Genomic DNA, 21002 nt, shown 5'->3' with positions numbered 1-21002 from the left:
GAATTAAAAAGATGTGAAATCCACTGCTGTTGTAGGTTTTCCAAGCAGAAGTCTCCCTGGGTTTCTCCTCCTTATAGTGACATTTGGAAAAACAAGGTCATAGCCTAGGACTCACAAATGGGAACACAAGAGGTTGAACCTAAACATAAGGAAAAACTTCTTTACTGTAAAGGTAACAGAGCACTGGAACAGGTTTCCCAGAGAGGTGGTGGAGTCTCCATCTCTGGAGACATTCAAAACCCACTGGGACACCACCCTGTGCAACCTACTCTAGGTGAACCTGCTCTGGCAGGGGGGTTGGACTAGTTAGCACTCCATAGGTCCCTTCCCACCCCTATCATTCAGTAACTTCTGTGGTCCTGTGACTCAAGAGATTTCTGTGGTCAACATATGTGCGAATCAGCCCAGTCTCTCTTCCCATTCTCCTCTGACTCATAACCTCATCTTTTCATGCTGGAGTACTGACGTCCTAGGGGAATGGGTGTGCTCTTGGCTGCTACAGTGGCATCAATTGAAATTTCAACACTGAAATTCCTGTACTTGTTTTGTTACCACCACTCACATCTGCCAGACATCACCGCACAGGGATCGCTTGTGCACTGACTGAAGAAGATACCCTGACTGAAACACTTTGAAGAAGGAAGAGAAAGGAGGGGGAAGGAACCAACAACCCAAATAAGATGCATTTAAAATACTGATTTAATGAAGTAAACTCAGTCGGCAGTAAAGTTAACTTGGCAGAATTCCTTCCTTTGATTATTTAGAGTTCTGCCAGAAATATTCCAGCATTATTAGAAATAATCCTGAATTTAATTCTGAATAAAACCCACCTTTCTTTTTTTTAGAGAAGGAAAGATCTAGAATGTAAATATGACACATTTTACATATATACATATATGAAAGAAATGGAACACTTCCCAGGGCTGTGTGCACCTTAAGCAATTGCAACTTGAGAGAAAAATGTGGTTATGGAGAGAAAAAATTGAGGTCAAACTGGGAAGTTATTAATGAATCTCAGAGGGTCAGATATTGAGCTTATAAATACAATGACAAGTTCATATATCCAAGTGAATGACAAGAAGCCCTTCTTATCCTACAGAGCTGGAGTAGAAGTCTGAGCTACACAGTTTCTGTGATACATGTTGTTGTGATACATGCATCAATTTTCTGATGGTGACATTCTCTTGCAAAAAAAAAGGCAACACAAATAGTTAAATGATCTAAATTTTACAGAAACTTGAAAGTGAAGTATAAAAGCTTTCAATATATTGTAACTGTAAAAAGAAAAAACAGAACAAAAACTTACTCATTTTGGCCTGCCCAGACTACCATTTCTTGAACTGTTTTTCTTCTAAAAATATGCAAACAATAAAAAACGTTGGGCCAGTGCAAAATATTTGTTTTCAGTTTATGTGGATTTCCACCTTTCTACCAGATAAATTTCAAACAAAGCCTCTCTTAAATAGACATATCAAAATATTTTCTTTCTGAATCACCAATACAGAGTTTCAATAAATCTGCAATAGATGCTTATGTTGTAAAATTTAAGTTGTTGTTTTTAACCCAGTTTGATCTCAATTTGCAGTGACTCTTGATTCCCCAGTTGTATTTTCAGCTAATGAATATTTTTTGAGAAATGTGACCCACCTCTAAGACTGTCAGTTGCAATTTAGAGGTAAATTAAATCTAATTTTTACAGAGTTTAAATAGGATTACCCTCTATAACCATTTCAACATAATCTTACCAGAGGAAGTTTCAAAACAGAGAGATGAATTAAACTGGTGTGACTCAGAAAAAAAAAAACAAAAACAACCTATCCTGAAATTACAACACAAAACAACCAAATAAAACCCTAATAAATCAGTTATGAGATTAGAGTTTCACTGCAAATATTTCCAACATTTGCAGGTTTCACTGTACATTTACTGCACCTGTACGTTAGATGCCTAATTTCACAGGCTTTTAAAAAGCCATCAGTAATCTAAGCTCTCAAGTCTTTGGTCCAGAACTGTTCAGCCATCACAAATCCTTAGTCAAATGCCTCAAGAAATCTGCTGAGTATTTCCTGAAGCTTCAAACAAGAGTGGAAGGGTAAGGACTAGAAAGTGCCATTCAAGGTCAGGCATTCTTCCCTGGTTACAATTGGAAAAGTAACTAAGTACTGAAAAGACTCCCTGAAAAGTTAAGCCAATTTAAGAGGCAACTAAACTATTTCTATATGCTTATGAAGCAATCTACAAAAGTGTATGAAAGGAAAAAGATTTGCTCTTACATTTTGCAGCATGGCCTGAAATCTTCACCAAAAAAAGGAACCCTCTCTTATAAGATTTGCCAGCAGTTCTCCATAAAAGAGGGCAAAACCTCTGAGAACAATGTAGCCAGGGAGTTAAAACTTGCTCCTTCACATTAAATCTCCTGCCATTTCCCCTCTGCAGCAGAGTACTGGGCAAGGCTGCCTCTCTCTGCTTTGCATTCTCAAATTTGAGGCCAGCAACAAAACTGTTGGAGCCCTTTCTCTGGGGTTTGTCCTGCCAAGCAATAATCCTCACGCACACTAAGTAGTAATGCTGGTTAAACCTCAGAAGTTTTAGAAATGCCCTTCGTGTAAGTACTCAAGAATGCAAAAGCTTATCTGAGCAATGGCCAAAAACATCTTGGTCCAGAAAGTGCAGGATTTGGCGAGGGTAAAAATACTGAGGGAGTAATCACTTCAAAGCATTTCTTTGGGGAAGAAACCAAGTAAGAGCAAAGGTTCGGGGAATATTTCCAGAACCTATTTGTAATCAGAACTATGACACTTGTCATATATCAACTATTTCTCACTGCCTGTTCTGTTTTTAGAGAAATCAAAGCTGACAGGAGTAATTGTAGGAAGTGAGTGCTGCTACACAGAGTACAACTGAATGGGACATTGTGGTTACAGTAAGATCATTAAAGGAAAAAGAATTAGAAAAACCCTATTAAATATAAAATATAAGAATAATTACACAGAAGGATTTTACACTGGAAATGAGAAAAGTAACAATGGTGGGGAAGAAAAGAAATAAATGAGTGACCCTAAAAGTGAACATACATTCTTGTCTTTGATGCTTTACGTAGTAAATATCCAGTGTGCATCAGGGTATTAACCAGATGTTACTCAACAGAGAAAATCTAGGAAAAGAAAGCAGATTCCTAGCTTGAAATATTTCTGAGTTTATATCTGTAAAATCTTTCCACATTTGTAGATTCTACCACAACAAAAGTTAGGAATGATATCTCCTACCACTGGAAAATAGTTTTTAAATGTTGATATGAGGAACACACCAACTACACCCTGCCTCTAGGTCACAGTGATATCACTGTCCCTAATATAAGCCACTCCACTAGCAGCAAACAATGTACTGTAATAAGATGATGCCCTGAGGCCATAGGCATAATGGTGGCTTGTTGGCTTTAAATTTATATTCTCTTGTTTATTGATTTGAACTAAAGGAAGAAAAGAACAGTGGGGATAATAGCTATGATTGTGCTTACTATTCAAACAGGGGCTTAGAGGCCTTTAAAATATGGATTGCTGACCTTATTGAGGGTTTTTATTGTCTCCTATATACAGAACTTTGTTTTTCAAGCTCTGTAGTCAATGACCTGGGTCTACTGCTTCAAATGCTTCTTGGGCACTTGCTCCTCCATAGATCATTAACATGACAAACCATAATGGCACCTAAGAAGGTGTCTCCATTTTTTGAGACATATGACATAAGAGACTGCAATGAACCTTTGGAGACTTTTGTAATCACTTGCAGCAAATGTAGCTGCTGCACTGGCACTTTCATTCTGCAAAGCTAAAAATATTTTTGAGCACTGCTGTTGGAACAGTGTACCAGAACCACCTTACTGGAGGGACAAACTTCTATGCTTTCAAGAAGTCTTTCTGTTCATTTTAGGAGCTCACCATTTGTGCTAGACTATGCATGTCACAAGCTAATGATCCAAAAATTAACAGCTAGAAAAATCAAGTAGTTAGAAAAAAGCAGAAAGTCTCTAGAAGCACATAACTTAAAAACTAAAAATAAGTTTTTAATGTTTGGAGAAACTGAAGTAAATGTAGCAAGCCAAATAATAAAAATTATTTTTAAAAAAATCACAAAAATCCCAACCCAAACCAAACAATAAAACCAACAAAAACCCCTCAAAAAATGAGTATTTATATCCTAAGGACAATTCTTTTTAAGTCCTTCAGCCTTCATATCTATAATTATGCATAAGAAGGTACTATGACCAGATCTACCTCATTTATTCAAGTGTCTCTATCCTATAATAATAGTCAAGAAGTGAAACAAACTCTTGAAGAGCCAAATAAATTCCTTTCTTATTTTGCCCACATTTGGAGTCACTAGACTAGAAAGGAAAGTCTGGTAACAGACTATTAGCAGCAGAGCAGAAAGCAACCATTAGATTTTAGGTTTTTTTTTACTTTGCACACAATAGAGATGAAGTTTAGTGTAAACTGTTTTGCCTCGGTCAGAATGAACAGACCAGTTCAGATAAGCTTTTGGAAAAATTTTACATGGACCGTATGTTTTGAACTAAAAGTGCATCAATGTTTTCAAATATGTAAGGGGTGAGTGTCAAGGAGAAGGAGTTAGGCTCTTCTCAGTGGTGACCAGTGATAGGACAAGGGGTAATGGATGTAAATTGGAGCATAGGAGGTTCAAGTTGAATATCCGGAAAAGTTTTTTTACTGTAAGGGTGACAGAGCCCTGGAACAGGCTGCCCAGGGGGGTCGTGGGGTCTCCTTCACTGGAGACATTCAAAACCCGCCTGGACACGTTCCTATGCGAGGTACTCTAGGTGGCCCTGCTCTGGCAGGGGGGGTTGGACTAGATGATCTTTCGAGGTCCCTTCCAACCCCTACGATTCCATGATTCTATGATTCTATGATCTTTTGCTTTTAAAAAATCCACCGATTCCCCAATGATGTTTTATCAGTAAGAACTATATGGAGGAAATAGTGTTGCTGAGTTGCATAAGTGTGAATAGATTTGGGGTTTATAAAAGGTATACCACGGGTGCTGATGGCACAGCAGTAAGTAACTGGGGTCAGGTCTGGCTGCAGACAGAGTGCCCGTGGTGGGATAAAGCTGCACACGGTTCCACACCAAGCTCTGACATTCTCTTTTTCTGTAACTTCACACTCCACACATAATTATAAGCCTCCCTCCTCCCCCACCCCAGCTTATATACCTTTTTTCTGTATGAAACTATTGTACTGTGTGTGCAACCTGATTTCTTCCTAGCCCTGAAAGGTAGACATCCAGGTCTGCAGCTGACTTCTGCCAAACTCTGAGAAAATAATTGCCGCGTGGCACTTACCTCTCCTTCTCTGGGCCACGGCCTTCCATTCTGTGTGTATTTGCTTTGATTCTGGCGCTTCTTTTGCCCTCCATCAGCAAATTTGCACAGCAAAGGCTCAGTGGGGGCTGTGAAGACAAGAATCCCAGTCTATATTAGCATCCCCCCCAAAGAAAGTGATTATACCAGCAACAGTAGCGCTTTGTAATACTGATCTTTTGAAGTAAAATCTTGCCTTCTGCAGATATTTTTTTGCCTCTTTCAGCCTTGACTCTACTGGCAGCTGTTCTTACTAACTAAGCTTCAAAAAATATATACTGGCAGCCCTTAAAAGAATGTAGCAAATATTGTTGAAAATATAATCAGCCTACGCAGAATGTTAAGTTGCTGTAGTGCAATAGTAGAGTCAGGCATTAGTTCCAGCTAAGTAAGACACATATTCATGACCAGCATTAGTGCAAGGATAAACATTGCTTTACTAAAGCAGCTTTCTGTTTTTATTGTAAAAACTTTGCAAGAATCTGCTTAAGGAATAAGTGCTCTCACAATTTTTCTGTTTCTCAGCACCCAATCATTTAAAAATCTAAATAAACAGAATAAAATTGAGACTTTTGCCAAGCACAGTCCAAATAGCTTTCTTCTCCTCTTAACTCCTCTTTCAAGCAAGTTGGCAACTGAAAAAAACCCCTTTCCTCTCCAACCAAGATGTGGTGTCTGCAAATACAATAGTCAGGGGGGCTGGCAGCCCAGAAAGAAAGGATATTCAGAGAGCTGCACACCTCAAAAAGCAGCTCACATTTTGGCCCCCTAGTGAAGAAACTACTACACATCAAATGGTTATAACAGGAAGGAAACCTCGTGACTTGGGATCTTTTCCCATCTCCCCAGCTTTTAACAGCCTCCTAAAATATTTTTCAGGAAGAACTGTAATGAGTTTGTTGGTGGGAGCTTGCTTTGGCTGTCTCCTTCTTAAAAGAGGGGCCAAATTCTACACACTTCATTATGTGTATGACAAGACTGTCCTTTATTGCCTACATCAACACGTTGAGTGAAACAATATTGGCTTGCTTGAGAGAAATCTACAAGTGATGTGTCACATCTGAATTTTTCCAGGAATTTTTGTGCTACCAAGTGTGAAAAGTAGAAGCTCTAGTTAATTAACCAGGGTTTTTGATGGAAAAAGGCAAGAAACCTTTTTTGTTCCTCTCCTCGTGTTCAGGAAAAGTAGAAAAGTTAATGGAATAAAAGAGCAGGGAGAGGAGGGAAATCTGGCACTATGGGGGGTTAGCTGATGACTTATTAAACTCTATTATATATTAGATAGTATTATGTATTATGGCTTATTTGTAATACAAATAAAGACTTGGTTAAAGGATAACTACATGTAATACAAAAACAAGCTCACTTCCCCCAACCTCTCGGTTGCAGCCAGCTCAAAATGGGTCAGAAAGCATAGATTAAAACTGTGACCACTTCAGAACTGCAACAGAGTAGCAATGCACATAGAAAATCTCACATCAAAACCAAAATTTCTTATTGTGACAGCATCACTTTAGCTGCCTCTGAAGCAGCCACAGCTTTGTTTTTTCATCACCATTTTACCAGGGTAGTAATTTCCAAGGTCACTAGAAACTGAACTGCAGGGAGCAATCCATTATCGGCAGAAAGCTCAACTGTGTGACCCCAGAGGTCCTTCCCCACCTCTGATTTCGATTATTGTATCAGATTTTGGTAGAAGCAATGCTCAGCCAACCATTTGAAATTTGAAATAATGAAGGGTTAAAAGCATCCAGGTGGCTGTGGAGATTCTTCCTGCAGACAGAGGGATTTTACAGGGCTGACTGCCTTGCATGTCCACCAGTTTTACTCCCCAGAGTGATGCTGCATGATTTCAGATCAGTTACTTATAATACACTTTCATGTGACTGTAAGGGAGGAGCAGGTGCTAAGTCAGCATTACAGAAAAACCTATTGAACATCACATCTGAAGCTTCAAAAGCTTTTTGTTTTAAGCACTGAACAGCTATCAAGCAACATATGAAACTATTAGGAGGAGCATGCAAAAACAATCTGCATCTTGGATATTTACACATGCCATGATCATCTGGTAATGTACACATGTGGTATTATTCCATATACTATGATGTGGTTGAGCAAGCTAGGAAGTTGTATGGTTGACTACATATCCTCTCTGTATATTAGCCAACCACAAATAGGAAGCTGTTGCTTTTCTGGACTTCCCCATAGCATTAAAAACCGACAACTTCATATTTGTTAACTTGGGACTTCCAAAAGTTGACTGAGATTGAACAGAACTGCCAAATAACCTCACCTCCCCATCTAGAAAAAAAAGTGGAAAACATCATACAGACTTTTCAGGAGGCAGGGATGAGGATGAAAAAGTATTGCTGACTTAAAAGGAAATGTAATTTGGGTATCTGTAGATGTTCATATTTTGAACACATAAGCACATCTTTCTATATGGATCTTGACTTCCTCAAAGTTTTGAGCATGTGTGGTATTTTTAAACTTATCTATAAAATCTACTGTTGGTAGATTTCCTGCCAGAAAAGATGAAACTAACAACAGTATCATGCCCTTTATGAGCAAGTTAATGTATGGGAGGTGATATTCCTCTACAGTCAACTGAGGAGAAGTCTGAGAAAAAAACAATCTGTGGTGATCAACATTAACATAAGCAAAATGATCAAAAGAAAATGTTCTGACAGGAAGACAGAGTCCAGATAAAATGGTTTTGGGTTGCTCAGGTTTGGATTTTTTTTTAAATCACAGGCACATAGCTTATTACATCCAGCAAGGAAGAAAATAATCTGATTAGCTCTGAAGTGGTTTAGGTCTTAATGTTTTACACCTGGAAATAACTATAATAATGAACCTCAAAATATAAGAAATCAAATTAATAATCTTTCTTCTTTCAGGATATAAGGTAGAGTGTAACAGATTCACAGGAGTTCAAACATGTTCCTCTAAGTAAATAGAAGAACTTAAATCTCTGGTTTATTTCAGCCCTCTTGAAACTGCTTGTAAGAAAGGTTTTTGCAAGATCAGATGCACACGAATATTTGACATTAGTACCACTATCCTTACTAATCTAATAAATAAAAACAGAAGATATAGGAACAACATATCTTATTCCACTATATCAGGAATTCTTTTTTAATGGTTTCATGAAATGTCAGAGGTGCTTTAAAAATAATTGACTTCAGACAAGAAAAAAAATCACAATTAGGTACTATGGTTATCAATTAAAAATTAAAATCTTCATAAACTATTTAAAAAATATCACCATCACATGAATAATATCAGAAGATTATAGCAGAAATTACCCTCAATTACTTCAGAAAGGAAGAAGGAAACAGGGGAGTCTTGAAAACTTTTCCTAGTTTTGCTCTCTTCCATTCCAGATAGACAGTCTTACTTATGGACTGAATTTTTACTTCTCTCCTTTTCCTCTGTTTGAATACACTGACTGAAAATAAATGTCAGTGCCCCTGCCTCTTCTCTCACCTTTTGTACTGCTGACTTAATAGAAAATGTAATTTGGATAGCTGTAGATGTTTGTATTTTGAGCAGATAAGCACATCTTTCTGTATGGTTCTTGACATCCTCAAAATTTTGAGCATGTGTGGTATTTTTAAGCATATCTGTAAAATCTATTGTTGATATTTTCCTGTCAGAAAAGTGAGAATCAATTCACTTGAGACAAATTTCAGGCTATTCCATCCTGATAAACTCTTTAAGACAGAAGGCAATGCTCTTTCTTTGACTTCTACCTGACAGTAACAAATAGAAATATCAAGAATAAATAACAGCTGTAACCTGAACAAGGTTCATTAAGCCATAACCCATTTTTCAAGAAGATTTAAATGCTTGCTGTAGTTCCCATCCAAAGCCTGCTCTGGTTAATAAGACATAAATAGCCCTGGACTTGGCTTTTAGTCCTGAGAAGGAAGCAGGATCAAATTGATAGTGCTCCTAAACAGCATTTGCCAAGATACTCAGGGCTGCTTTAGGAAAGGGCAGTACTTGCTAGTGTTCAAATTCTATTCCCATGGAAGTCAATGGCTAACACTCTATCTCTCTTCAATCAGCCCCTCTGAGAGTTCAGGGGAGGTGAAAGAGACAGACTGTCTTAATGTCAATCAAGGCTGTCAATATTGTTGGAGTTCCCTTAGGAGATCAGCTTCTCATGCTCTGCTACATCAGATGGACAGACTGTGAAAACAGATAGCACTGAACTGCCAAAAGGGTGTTATATCACCAAAAGCAATGCTGGCATTTAAAATAGGACAAAACCTTTAGATGGAAAGAGATCAGGATAACAGTACCCCCTTCTTGAATCTGGCAGCCTCTTAAAAATGTTCCATCTCAGGAAAGCAACTTCAATTAAATTGGAGAATTCAACAAAAAGCCAAATTTTAACGAGTTCTGAATATATAATTTCCTTATTCTTTCATTCATCAGAAGGCAGATACACTTGAGCTTCTGCATATGCAAAAAATGTATATATTCATGAGCATGTGCTTCATAAAGGAAGATGAAAGCTGTAATTTGCATTCAGTGAATCATTTTCACTATTTCAGGTGCCCTCAAACTTCTATCTCAAGAGTTACTGAGAAAATCTTGTCCCCCACAGCTTCCAAATCATAGTCATATAGCATCATCTGTCCAGCAACAACAAGAATTGCATGAAAATTATATATTGTATATTGTATAAATTTATCCACATATATACATATATAATCTTTTTATATTTTAACTGATTTCACTATGAATATTTCTGAAGACAGAGTATTTTTCAGTATGTCAGGAAGAGTTTAATCTCTCCCTCTCATCTTGTGCAAAAAATGACAGCAATATTTGCAGTAGACAGCCTGGTAACAAGTGCATTGTGAACATTCATATGGGTCTTTAAACACCTTCATTTTGCTAATGTGAATTAAAATCATGAGAAGGCCAGTGGCATATAAATGAATGGTCAGTGATCAATCAATGATCTTTTTCAAAGTATGTTTTTATGAGAAAGTTAGATTAATTCATTTTTCAGCCTTGTCAAATCCTCCTCCACCATAAAAAAAGGGAGCAGTGTAATAATTAAGCTCACTATTATACCAGGCATCCAAACTGATCAAGCTTTGATAACTGTTTTTTCTTCTTAGCTCCCAGTTTTTAAGCAGTTTGATAACATTTTAATGTACAAAATACATAGACTATCTGACTGAAACATTCATGCAAGAACCAACCCCTTTGTCTGCCACAGATGAATCATTTTTAGTCTCTAAGAAAAACTTTATCCTACTGTAACATCAAAGTCACTTTGTAAGCAGATCTGTTTACTTATCCAGTATTTCAGAGGGAGATATAAGAGACACAAAAGCTCTAGAAGCAAGGCAGAATAGAGCAAGTTAAAGCTCTGATTCTGTACCTGGGCTCAGATAAATGTACCCAGCAGGACTACAGACTTTACAGAACCCGCAGGGCTTATTTACAAAATGAATTTTCCTGTCGTAAGTTTTAAAATAGTAAAAGTTTTAGGACTACATCAACAAACAACTCTCTGCTCTAGTGAGTCCACTGGCTTCTACTCATCCCAATGTCATAAGTGAATAAAATTCAAACTTCAAGGAAAATGAAAAATCACAACCATAGTTATTCTCCTCTTAAAAAACAAAGATGAAGAATAACAAAAGATGGCACATGACACAAAAGGACAAAAAAAATGCAAGTACAAAGCCTTGGCTGAATAAGAAAACCATAAGTAATGAAGCAAATAAACACATCACCCTATCCCACGTGGACAGCTTGACTTGTTGAAAGACGGAGCTAGTGATTTTGAGGAGTAATAGTTTTGTCTCAGAAGTCCCAAATACGCAATGTGATGTTGCAGGACAGACTCTAACATATATACATACAAGTATAATGGAAGTGCACTATTACATATTCAAATGAGTCTTTGCTGCTCAGTATTTTTGCAAGAGTCAGTGCTTTTACATAGTTCAGCCAATACACAGTATATCTGTTTAGTAGGTTTACAGCTCAATTTCATCACATGATATTTGGAGGACTTGTAAGAATTATTATTAAAGCAAAACAATGAGCTAACATTGCAGTTTAGGTCCTACAAGATACCACTTTTGAAATATAATTATAGAAATTGGGGAAACAGCTTTACATAACAGAAAATAACCCCAAAGCAACAATTATAAAGCAAGCATGTATTTGGCTAGCAAGACAAAAAAAATCTATTTACTCTTGATAAACTGTATTGTAGCTTAAGTAATTATCTCTAGTTCACCTCTTAAGAAATGGGAAGCAAAGCTTTCATGTCTTTGTATAATAATTGTTTCTTAAAAGCAAGAATATATTAAAAAAGGAAAATAAAACCCAGAGGAGAAATAGTGTCAAGCATAATGGTAAAGTTTCTCTTCCATAACACAGAAATTACTTAGAGCAGGTAGTACAGCTCCCTGTATCCATACATTGCAGACAGCATATCAGCTGGAAAGTGTTGTCCAGATCTTCTTGCAATTGATGCAAAAACTCCAGCTATTATACAGAGAAGTTATAATGAACCATATTGTTGCAGAAGTCCCCATAACAATTTGTTAAAGCAGATCAGAAACTGGTGTCTCCTTTCTACGAGAAACTACGACCCTCAATTTACAGTTTGCTTTTCTTTAAAAACCTATTTTTATTTCTAAATTCTCAAAAGAAGAACAGATTGAGCGTGCTTGATTCAGGCTTATTAAAACATTCCATTCCTTCAATATGGTATTGAAACTTAAACAAAATCAATCAAAATAGCAAAGCTGAAATGTATTAGAGCAGTGCTGAAATGTTGCAATATGATGGCTTATTTTTATTTTAACAAACTCCATTTCTCCCCCAACTCCAGTGCTAGTCTCTGTTGGAGAGCAGGAATGGATGTGGAGCAAATACAGAACAGCTTTAAGGAGTTAATTAATTAACTTATTAACTGATAAATAATTAAATATTAGACTGAGCTTTAATGTTGGATTTTTTGTTTTTAAGAAAAGATTTATTTTAAAGAAAAGGCCTGAATCTGAGCTCACAGAAGTTAGAGAGATATTTGCAGTGAATCCAAAACTATTCTACTGAAGTCTAATTTAAATTTGAGGTTGATGTGAGCAAGAGCAGAGTTGGGCCCACGTGTTTCACCAGAGAAAGCTGCTTCCTCAGAGATAATGATACAGGAAAATTCTTCCTTACTGATTGTCCCCAGCACAAAGCTGAAAAATACACCTGTAATTCATCCTTTGCACCCAGTGCAAATGAGTGCACCACCTTAAACTACTGGATGAAAAGGAATTGGAGTCTTTTGAGAAGTGAGATGTTCTGGAATGTTTAAATTTCTCAGCAAAAGGAGAGGTACTTTTATTGAATAACTGTGCAACTAAACCAGCTACATATGTGCATCAGCTTATAGCAATAATTTCAATGCACTAGTGCTTACACCTGTATTTTTCATGACTTTCAGACAGAACCATAGGCAGCTGAATTTTGGGGCACATTAATTCAATATGCCAGCTCTAATTACACAACACAGAATTTGGCTGGGTTAATACCTCCTGTAAACAACACTTCGATAGACTCCCTTGGATTCCTGCCTCACTTGGAAGTGCCAAAAAATTGAGACAGTATCCTATTCTGAAGAGGAGTATTGGTTACAAGTAATTCAGAGCACTTCACATATCAACTGTGAGACAGATAATAAATAAATATGGAAACAAGTAGATATACATTGTGGGGCTTTTGTGAAGACCCATAAGTAAGTGAAGGCCAATACTCATTCAATAAGAACTGTTGGAAAGTGAACTCTTGAGCAACTAATGCACTTTTCCATGTTTGCAGAATTTTTGTGAAGAACTTACATGCCACAGCTCTCCCGTTTTTCTCTCATGCCACAGTAACTAAGCAAGACAAAGGGGGAAAGAAAAGCCTACATATCTCTTCTGAAAACTATGCAAGTAATTAATAGAATAAGATATGATAATGCAGTGGTCCCAAAAAGCAAGCAAAAATGGTGGCTTTTTATCATTTTTATGCCATTGACTTCTTGTACAATTATTGCTTCAGAGGCTTATTAAATTACACATATTTAGGCATGATTTGATTCCTTCAAACAAAATGAAAAAAATTCTATACTTAAAATAATGTTCCTGAAAGCATTTAATGACATTTTACTGTTTTCCATTGTGAATTCCCAGACCTCAACTTGCCACACAGGAACACAAGGAACTAGGAGAACAAGTGAATAATACCCAATTTAAGATACAATGAAACCTGTGAGAACACTTTCAATACTTTCAATAGTTTTTAGCACAGTCTTCAGGCCTATGGCTTGAACTGGAAGTAAATACAACAGGAGTTAATACTAGTGTGTCTCTTCCAAACTTTCTTTTCTCTCCCAGCATCTTTCTTTCAGTGCCATCACTAAAAAAGTAGAGGTGCTAGTAGTTTATTGAGTCTTTATACTGAAAGCTCCAATCCTGTCAGTAACAAGTAAGGCAAGTCATGACAACCATTAGCCTGCCATCCAGAACTAGTTTTCAGCAAACAAATATTGAAAGAGATCCTGAAGTCTCACTGTGCTGCCTCTCATCCCAGATAAACATGAAACCTGAAAATTCATCTGGTGCAGCTGTGAACTAGAGAACTGATCTGAATTGTATCAAGTTTTTAAACAAATAGCACTCTGACTTTAGTACATTTACTCCACACTGGTGTACCATAGGACTGCTCCTGTACCAGCATACACCAGCTGAGTGTGTGCTCCCAGGGCTCCTATCTGCAGGTCCACCCTTTAAACCCCTCGGAGGCTGCCCTATGAGCTTTTAGGAAGACTCCACTTCATATATTTTTTGGCCTCTCCCAGAATCTCAGAAGTTATTTTGCTTGGATGAAAATGGAGATCTTGTATTTCTTACTGTTCAATTATTAAGGAACAGCAACAGAGTTGGCTTCATCTGAAAGGCTCAGCAATTTTTAAATGATCTCATGTACCGTAATATATAATGGAAAAATCAGGTGCAAATAGTGTGAGATGCTTTCTAGCTCCCTCCTAATGGAAATAAAATGAATCCTTGGTAATGGGTGACCCTACTTGCTTCTGTGGTCACCCATTTTACTTTTTAGCGTTCTCTATAGTAGTCTCAGGAGAAAAGAGCAAATGCAAAGCTTTTATCCAACAGTGCTTCTCAAAACAATAGCTCTGTGCTTCTTCTATAAAATCTATTTTTACTGTTCTCATAAACTAATGCTATTGATCACAGAGACGTCGCTATTATTCCGCAAAGAAAAACTTACTTGCACAGACAGTCCAGAGATAAAATGACAGAAATTTACACAGTGCAAAGAATTAATTCTAGCTCTGCTAATACAAGGTTACTTCATGTAGCTGTTTAAGTATTTCTTTATTATTTTGTATTGCATTTATTTTAAATTCAATTTTATTAAATGATATATTTCTTTTTATTTACTAGTTATTATAGGTAAACGAGACCGTCACTATCCCATCATTCCCTGGCTGTGTGACACTGCTGGAACTAACATTATGGAGCAAAGAAAATTCTTTTCAAACATATGTTTCCAATATAAACAAGGAAACCTGGCCAAATGTCTTATGTCAATACAATGATTTCTTTCCACCAGCATAATGATAATTGCTGTATACAGACATTTATTTGTGACTAATTGAAGTTGAGTCTTGACATTTGCTGCTCACACTCCAACATATGTACACTAATAATGTCCAGAAGAACTTATGCAACATAGTGTTAAACTCCAGGAGGAAAAAAATGTTTCAGTTATGACCATTAGCTTATTTAATTCAGACCAAGGTGCTTAAAATACATTTCTTTTACTGATTCTGGGGAAAACCACATCTGTTGTGTCTTTGTGAATGGTCACTGCAATAAAAAAAGGGCCATATATACAATGGTAACATTATTTGCAGGTTTAGTCATAGTATGTTAAAAAGCAGCAACAGGAAATTCTAATAATAAGAAAAATTATTTTGTTTGGGTAAATATATCCCCTGTGTGATCAAAGCAGTAACATGACCTTGATATCAGAGCTTAAACAGTATATTCCTAGAAGCTTATTAGAGTGGATTTATGAATATTCCTGTGTAAATGACAAACTAACTCATTTTTCAGCAAACTATTAATCTACTCAACAGTTTAAAAGTATTCAGAAATATTCTAATTTTTTTTTTCAAACTACCTGATGGAAATCCTTTTATTTAAATAATTTCTAATTAAAACACATTCCAACAATGACTACTGGGTGCTGCAGCAAGAACTCCATTTATAATCCAAAACATAGCTGAGCAATATAATTTTTGCAAATACTGTAATGAAGAAGGAAAAGCTGAAGGGAAAATTCTTCTTATTGTTATTGCCCTTCTTTCATTTAATTCTTCTGCATTCACCGGAAGACACAATGTGCGTGCCCTAAAATGAGTTTGCTAAAAGCATCATCATCAGCTTCCACACTTAAATGCAGGAATACCTTTAAAACCTGGATTTGACCCTGACTGTGTCAAAACCATAGCCAGCTATAGGTCCCACTGCAGAAAACTTTTATGAGACACTGTCTGACTTATTCTTAAAGGTGGGAGTTGATATCACTATGGTAGAGAATATCCAAATCACAATAAGCACTTTGGACAGGATAATTACTGTGGATCTCACTCCATGATCCATAATCTTCTCCATAAACAGGCCCAAAGGGAGGGAGGGAACTCTTTGTAAATACAAGTAAGGACACTGCCAGCCCTTCTCTTTTTCTCCCCAGCAGAAGGGGTGGGCAGCACCTCAGAAGATGGATCTGCAACTGCACAGTGCCACAGCACACACCAACCTCCCCAGCTCCAGTCTGGTGCATCAGCTGCTCCTCACAGCAACTTCCAAGAGGCTTTTTGGGTGCTAGAGATACTGATCCTCTCACCAAGTGATTACAGGTAGGAAGCAAATGTTGCACTGGCTTGTATGTGCCCTGAAAGGATGAAAGGGCCTTGGAAGAAATATTGATCAGTGACTAATTCCTTGAAGGGCAAGAAGGCAACATGCATACCACCACCTGGAGCTCCTGTCAGGATGTGGAGGCTTTGCACCAACTTAAAGTAAATCTCAGCATTCAAGCCACAATCGTACCTATGACTTGCATGGCAGAAAACTGCACAGTGGTTTCACTGGGAATTTTCAAGTGAGTCACCTACTTATAACAATGCTTTATGCCAGGGCAAGGCAAAAAAGTGAAATGATAATATTTTCTCAAGACAATGGGAGGTCTTACTCATACTTCTTAGCTCTTTTCAAAATGTTGATGATACCAACTCTAATGTGCTATGACATAAGTAAAATTCTGACCCTTACAGCTTAAAAACCCATTATTACCTTCTGAGACAATATCCTAGAATATTAAATAGATAACACTAAACCTTTCTGAAATTTTCAAGAGCAGAGATGTCAGCTGAGAGTAGAGAAGGAAGCAAACTTACATATTAGAGACTGAGTGATAGCCTAATCTTTTTTAACGCTCTGCAATACATGTCTCAGAGGTTGCACAAAGGGTCATGCTAGATCCTGTTTTGCCACAGGTCCAAAAATTACAAAAGTAACTTGACTGCAATGCTAAGCTTGGAAAAGGAAAAATCATCCTGACTCACTTAGAAATAGTGGAATAATAAGAATAGAAGTAAGCTAAGCACAACAAGGAAGAATATGATAAAAAGAAAAACAAACAAAAACCCAGAGGAACTAAAACATCTTAAGAAAATGAAGAGAAGGACAGAAGAGTAGTAAGAGGAAGACTTCTAAATTGTCCCTGAAAATGTTCTAGCTTGATATAAAAGCAAATGCAACTCATGTCTATCATTTTCTGCATTACAGCAGAGGCCTTCACAAACACAAAAATTGCAAAAAGGAAACACTATAGCTGAACAGCCAAATGGATGGGCTAAATGTCACTGCCAATAACAAACAGAATGACAGAAGTTTATAAAAACTGTGTTTTTATCTGCAAACTGAGACCGAAGGCCTTTTTTGCTGCATTAAGAGGAATCCAGTAAGACTGTGGATGGTTTCAAAGTAATTGTATGGCTTCAAAACATGAATGAAATGAAGGAGGCTACAGAATCTCCTCTACACAAAAATACAAAGGCTCTGCTATTAAAGTTGGTTTAAAAACTCGCCTTAAAACTCTATAGATAATCCAACATTTATGTATCAGGGGAGATAAAAAATTAGACATGAAAAAGCAAAGACATCTCTTCCCGATAAACTACATTGTGAGGAACAGTAACAAGCTCTGATACAAAAACCGAACCATTCTTTAAGGCTTTGTCCCCACTTGGCTGGGATCCTTCCTTGGTTTACCTGCATGGGACAGGGCCACATGGGTCTGAGTGCAACTCTATTCGAAGCATGATTACAACCAAATAGCACTACCAGAGTCTGGCCTGACAAAAGCTGTCTCCTGCTGATGTGAAGCAGCAATTTTCTTCAGAGCAAATGATTTCATGAATCAGCCAGCAGGGAGTGACAGCATTCTGCTGCCAGTGAGTAAGTGTATGACCTCTGGGTTGCAATTTCCACCAGCTTAATAAGAGTCCATTGTAAATGTGATCATATTTTTCACTCTGCTGTTAACAGAGATGCTAATCTGGCTCTCTGTTTCTTTTTTTTCCTTTTCTTTCCCCCCTTCTCCCCCTCAATTTTGCCAGCTTTGTTCCTTAGAATATAGTATTTCCCCAGAGACAGAGAACAAAGTCTAAACCACGTTGCTAATAAAACCTGAAGACAAGACAGTAAATATTAAAGGGCAGCAACTTTTCTAGTTTGAGGAATGTGGCAGGCCTAACAGGGACCTCTTGGTTTTCTCCTGCCATGAGGATGCCAGCTCAAGACTTAAGTTTGCAACCTGGCAAGAGAACCTGAAGTGAAGGGAGAAAAACTTTTCTAGAATATTTTCTTGTACAGATCCACAGATGACAGAAACCCCACAGTCTTGAGGATGGTCAGAAGAGCAACAATGAAGTTTAAATAGTAAGAAAAAGATGGAGCAAGAAAAGCATGCATACTACATATTAAACTGTTGTCAAATTCTTCAGCTAGGATCTTCCCACAAAAAAATTCTCCAGATAATGAAGCACAACACACTCATGACAGTATTAATACTACACAGTTAACACAAGAGAATACTGTACTGCCTTATGAGACTCGATTATAACTCTAAAACATGGGAGAATGTGGTTTATGTATTGATTTAAGAGCAGTGTGGAAGGCAGTAATAATGGAAAACTAAATTTGGTACAGAATCAGGATTTTAACTGATATTTCATCCTAAAAGGAGCCACGAGAAATTGTTAAAAATGCTGCAATTCATTATTCGTCTGTATTACAGTTCCACTTCTTGGGCTGTTACTAGTGAGAAGAACAGAGCCTCAGGCTCTAAAACTCAACTCTGAATTGAGAAGGAACAACTTCTAACACTGGAGATGAGATAACTAATGATACTAAGACTTCGTGCCAAGGGTGGAGGACGCTTTACTGAATAGGCCAGCATGGACTTGCTGGCGGAGCCAGAGATGAAAAATGTAAGATTCTTTGTCTCCACCTCTGTCTGAAGTGCTCAGAGAACTGGACTACTTGGACATGTGCCAAATAATTAATGTGCATCTATCAAATCGTGCATTCAGCGAGACGGAGTCATATCAGATTTCCTGGAAACCTACTGGTAGACTACATGGTATGTGCACTGGGTTTTTAACTAGCCTGGACATAATGTATTTCCTGGATAGAAATACAAGTACATGTGGTTTGAGATGCAATCATGGTGACGCAGGACCCTGCCCAACCCTTTTGCACCAAGCTGCTTTTGTCTCTGGATAAGCAAAGATGAAAGTGCATTCAGGCAAAAGTTCTTGCTTGGGGGTGCCTTTGTGTCAAGCCAGAATAATATTTTACATTTTTACCAGGAAGACTTGCTTTAAAATACTAGAAGAAAAACATAATAGTCAGATTGGACCAAACTTACTTATCAGTTTTACTGTGTTTATATAACATAGAAAATGAACATTGTTATTCTAGGTTTACACCTGTGTCTCATTTCTGTTTCATAAATCCTTTGTAGAAGAGCATTCATACCCTACCTATCCATATCTACATTATTCAATGTGTATCAGTGTTGGAGGATTAGGGTACGAGTATGCTTATGAAGTTCTCAAGCTCTGTCATGCTATGCTCCTGTAAGGTAACTCCTGCTGCCACTTTCTGTATGCTTAATAAGGTGGGGTTTTATGGTGCTTATCACAGACCTTGTTTGTAAACACCTCACAAGCACTAATGAATTCCTTCTCCCAGTAGGTAGTGAAGTATTTCCTTTGTTTCACAAAGAGATGAGCTGCAGTGCAGGGATAATGCAAGTTGGCCACGGTTACACAGTCACCAAGTACAGATCTCCTGAGTTCTTGTGCAGTATTTATTCACAAGATAACCTTCCTCAAAGAGCTTTACCTGGGTGCCCTATTTTCCCAGCCTCATTTCTCACATCGCTGCATTTCAGGGAAGTTCTCTTTCACAGACCCAACTCTGCAATGCTACCATCAGCTCACTAAAATCCTTCATCAGAAGACAGCTCGATCTACAGTGCTCATCTCTGCATCTAACATATATGCACACATAAGTCTATATATGTGCATATTACTACGCATCTGTGGAAAGTTACCAAATACAGAATGTCAGAACATCGTGCAGCTATCTAAAGCTTCAAACAAACCTGCATTATTTACTGTACTATTTAGCTATTCACACTCACACTCCCATATCCCTAGAGGGCAATGTCACCTAATAGGTTGTGCTCGCATCCCTGTCATCTTAATATAAAGCCAAAAAAGATGATATTGCAAAGAAAGACATAAATAAATAAGTCTGTACTTAATAAAATTTAATGTAGGTAAATATAGACTTTTCCCTGTTTACTTTCAGCCTGATCTCAAGAGTAGTGGAATACAGGTGATTATCCAAAAATTATATAACTCTGCAAACTTCTGAGACTTTCTTACTCTGTCTCTATCTCCAACAGTTTTATAGGCACAGGTAAAGAGGCAGTTTAGGACACCAAGGTCTCAGATAATAACATGCACAAATTTGAACCCCTGCAGAGAAGAAACATGAAGGGAAAATACAATAGTCATGTTCTTCCCTGAATTTTTTGGCTCACTGCTTCACAATCAATTTTCTTTCTTTGTAAAGCCCAGTTTGCTGTTGGCAAGGCCCACATCCATCCCCAGGTCTCACTTCACATTTACTCACAACACTCTTCAGCTTTCACACTAGGGCTCTGACAACGCTGGTGAAATGATTTCGACGGTGTCCTCTCCTCCACATGTGAAGTGAAACCCCTCACTTTAACAAAAATGTGCTACTTCTAAACAGAAAATGACATTTGGGGAGTGAATTTTCCAGCAAAAATGCTAACAGTATGACCAAGATGGAAGCTGAGACTATTCAACATCTCTTAAAATCGGAATAAAGCTGTGTAATTAATTTATCAATGGATTTAACAGCCCAGATTTAGCCCCTGAAACATAAAAAAGTATGCTTCCGTTGTTTGCTTCCTT

General features: G+C 37.5%; 1 protein-coding gene across 2 annotated transcripts in view; it reads right to left on the bottom strand.

Annotated features, from left to right (window-relative positions):
* Positions 1-21002, bottom strand: part of RBMS3 (RNA binding motif single stranded interacting protein 3) — a 706020-nt gene that overhangs the window by 77315 nt on the left and 607703 nt on the right. For both annotated transcript variants that reach the window (XM_030445801.1, XM_008504366.2), the window contains one exon: positions 5357-5463. In XM_030445801.1, coding sequence (XP_030301661.1) covers positions 5357-5463 — 107 coding nt within the window. The remainder of the gene's footprint in view (positions 1-5356; positions 5464-21002) is intronic.

The sequence above is a fragment of the Calypte anna genome, chromosome 2, assembly GCF_003957555.1.
Source record: "Calypte anna isolate BGI_N300 chromosome 2, bCalAnn1_v1.p, whole genome shotgun sequence".
NCBI classification, from domain to species: Eukaryota; Metazoa; Chordata; class Aves; order Apodiformes; family Trochilidae; genus Calypte; species Calypte anna.
The sequence above is the reverse complement of the archived record's forward strand: the minus strand, read 5'-3'. Positions and strand labels throughout refer to the sequence as shown.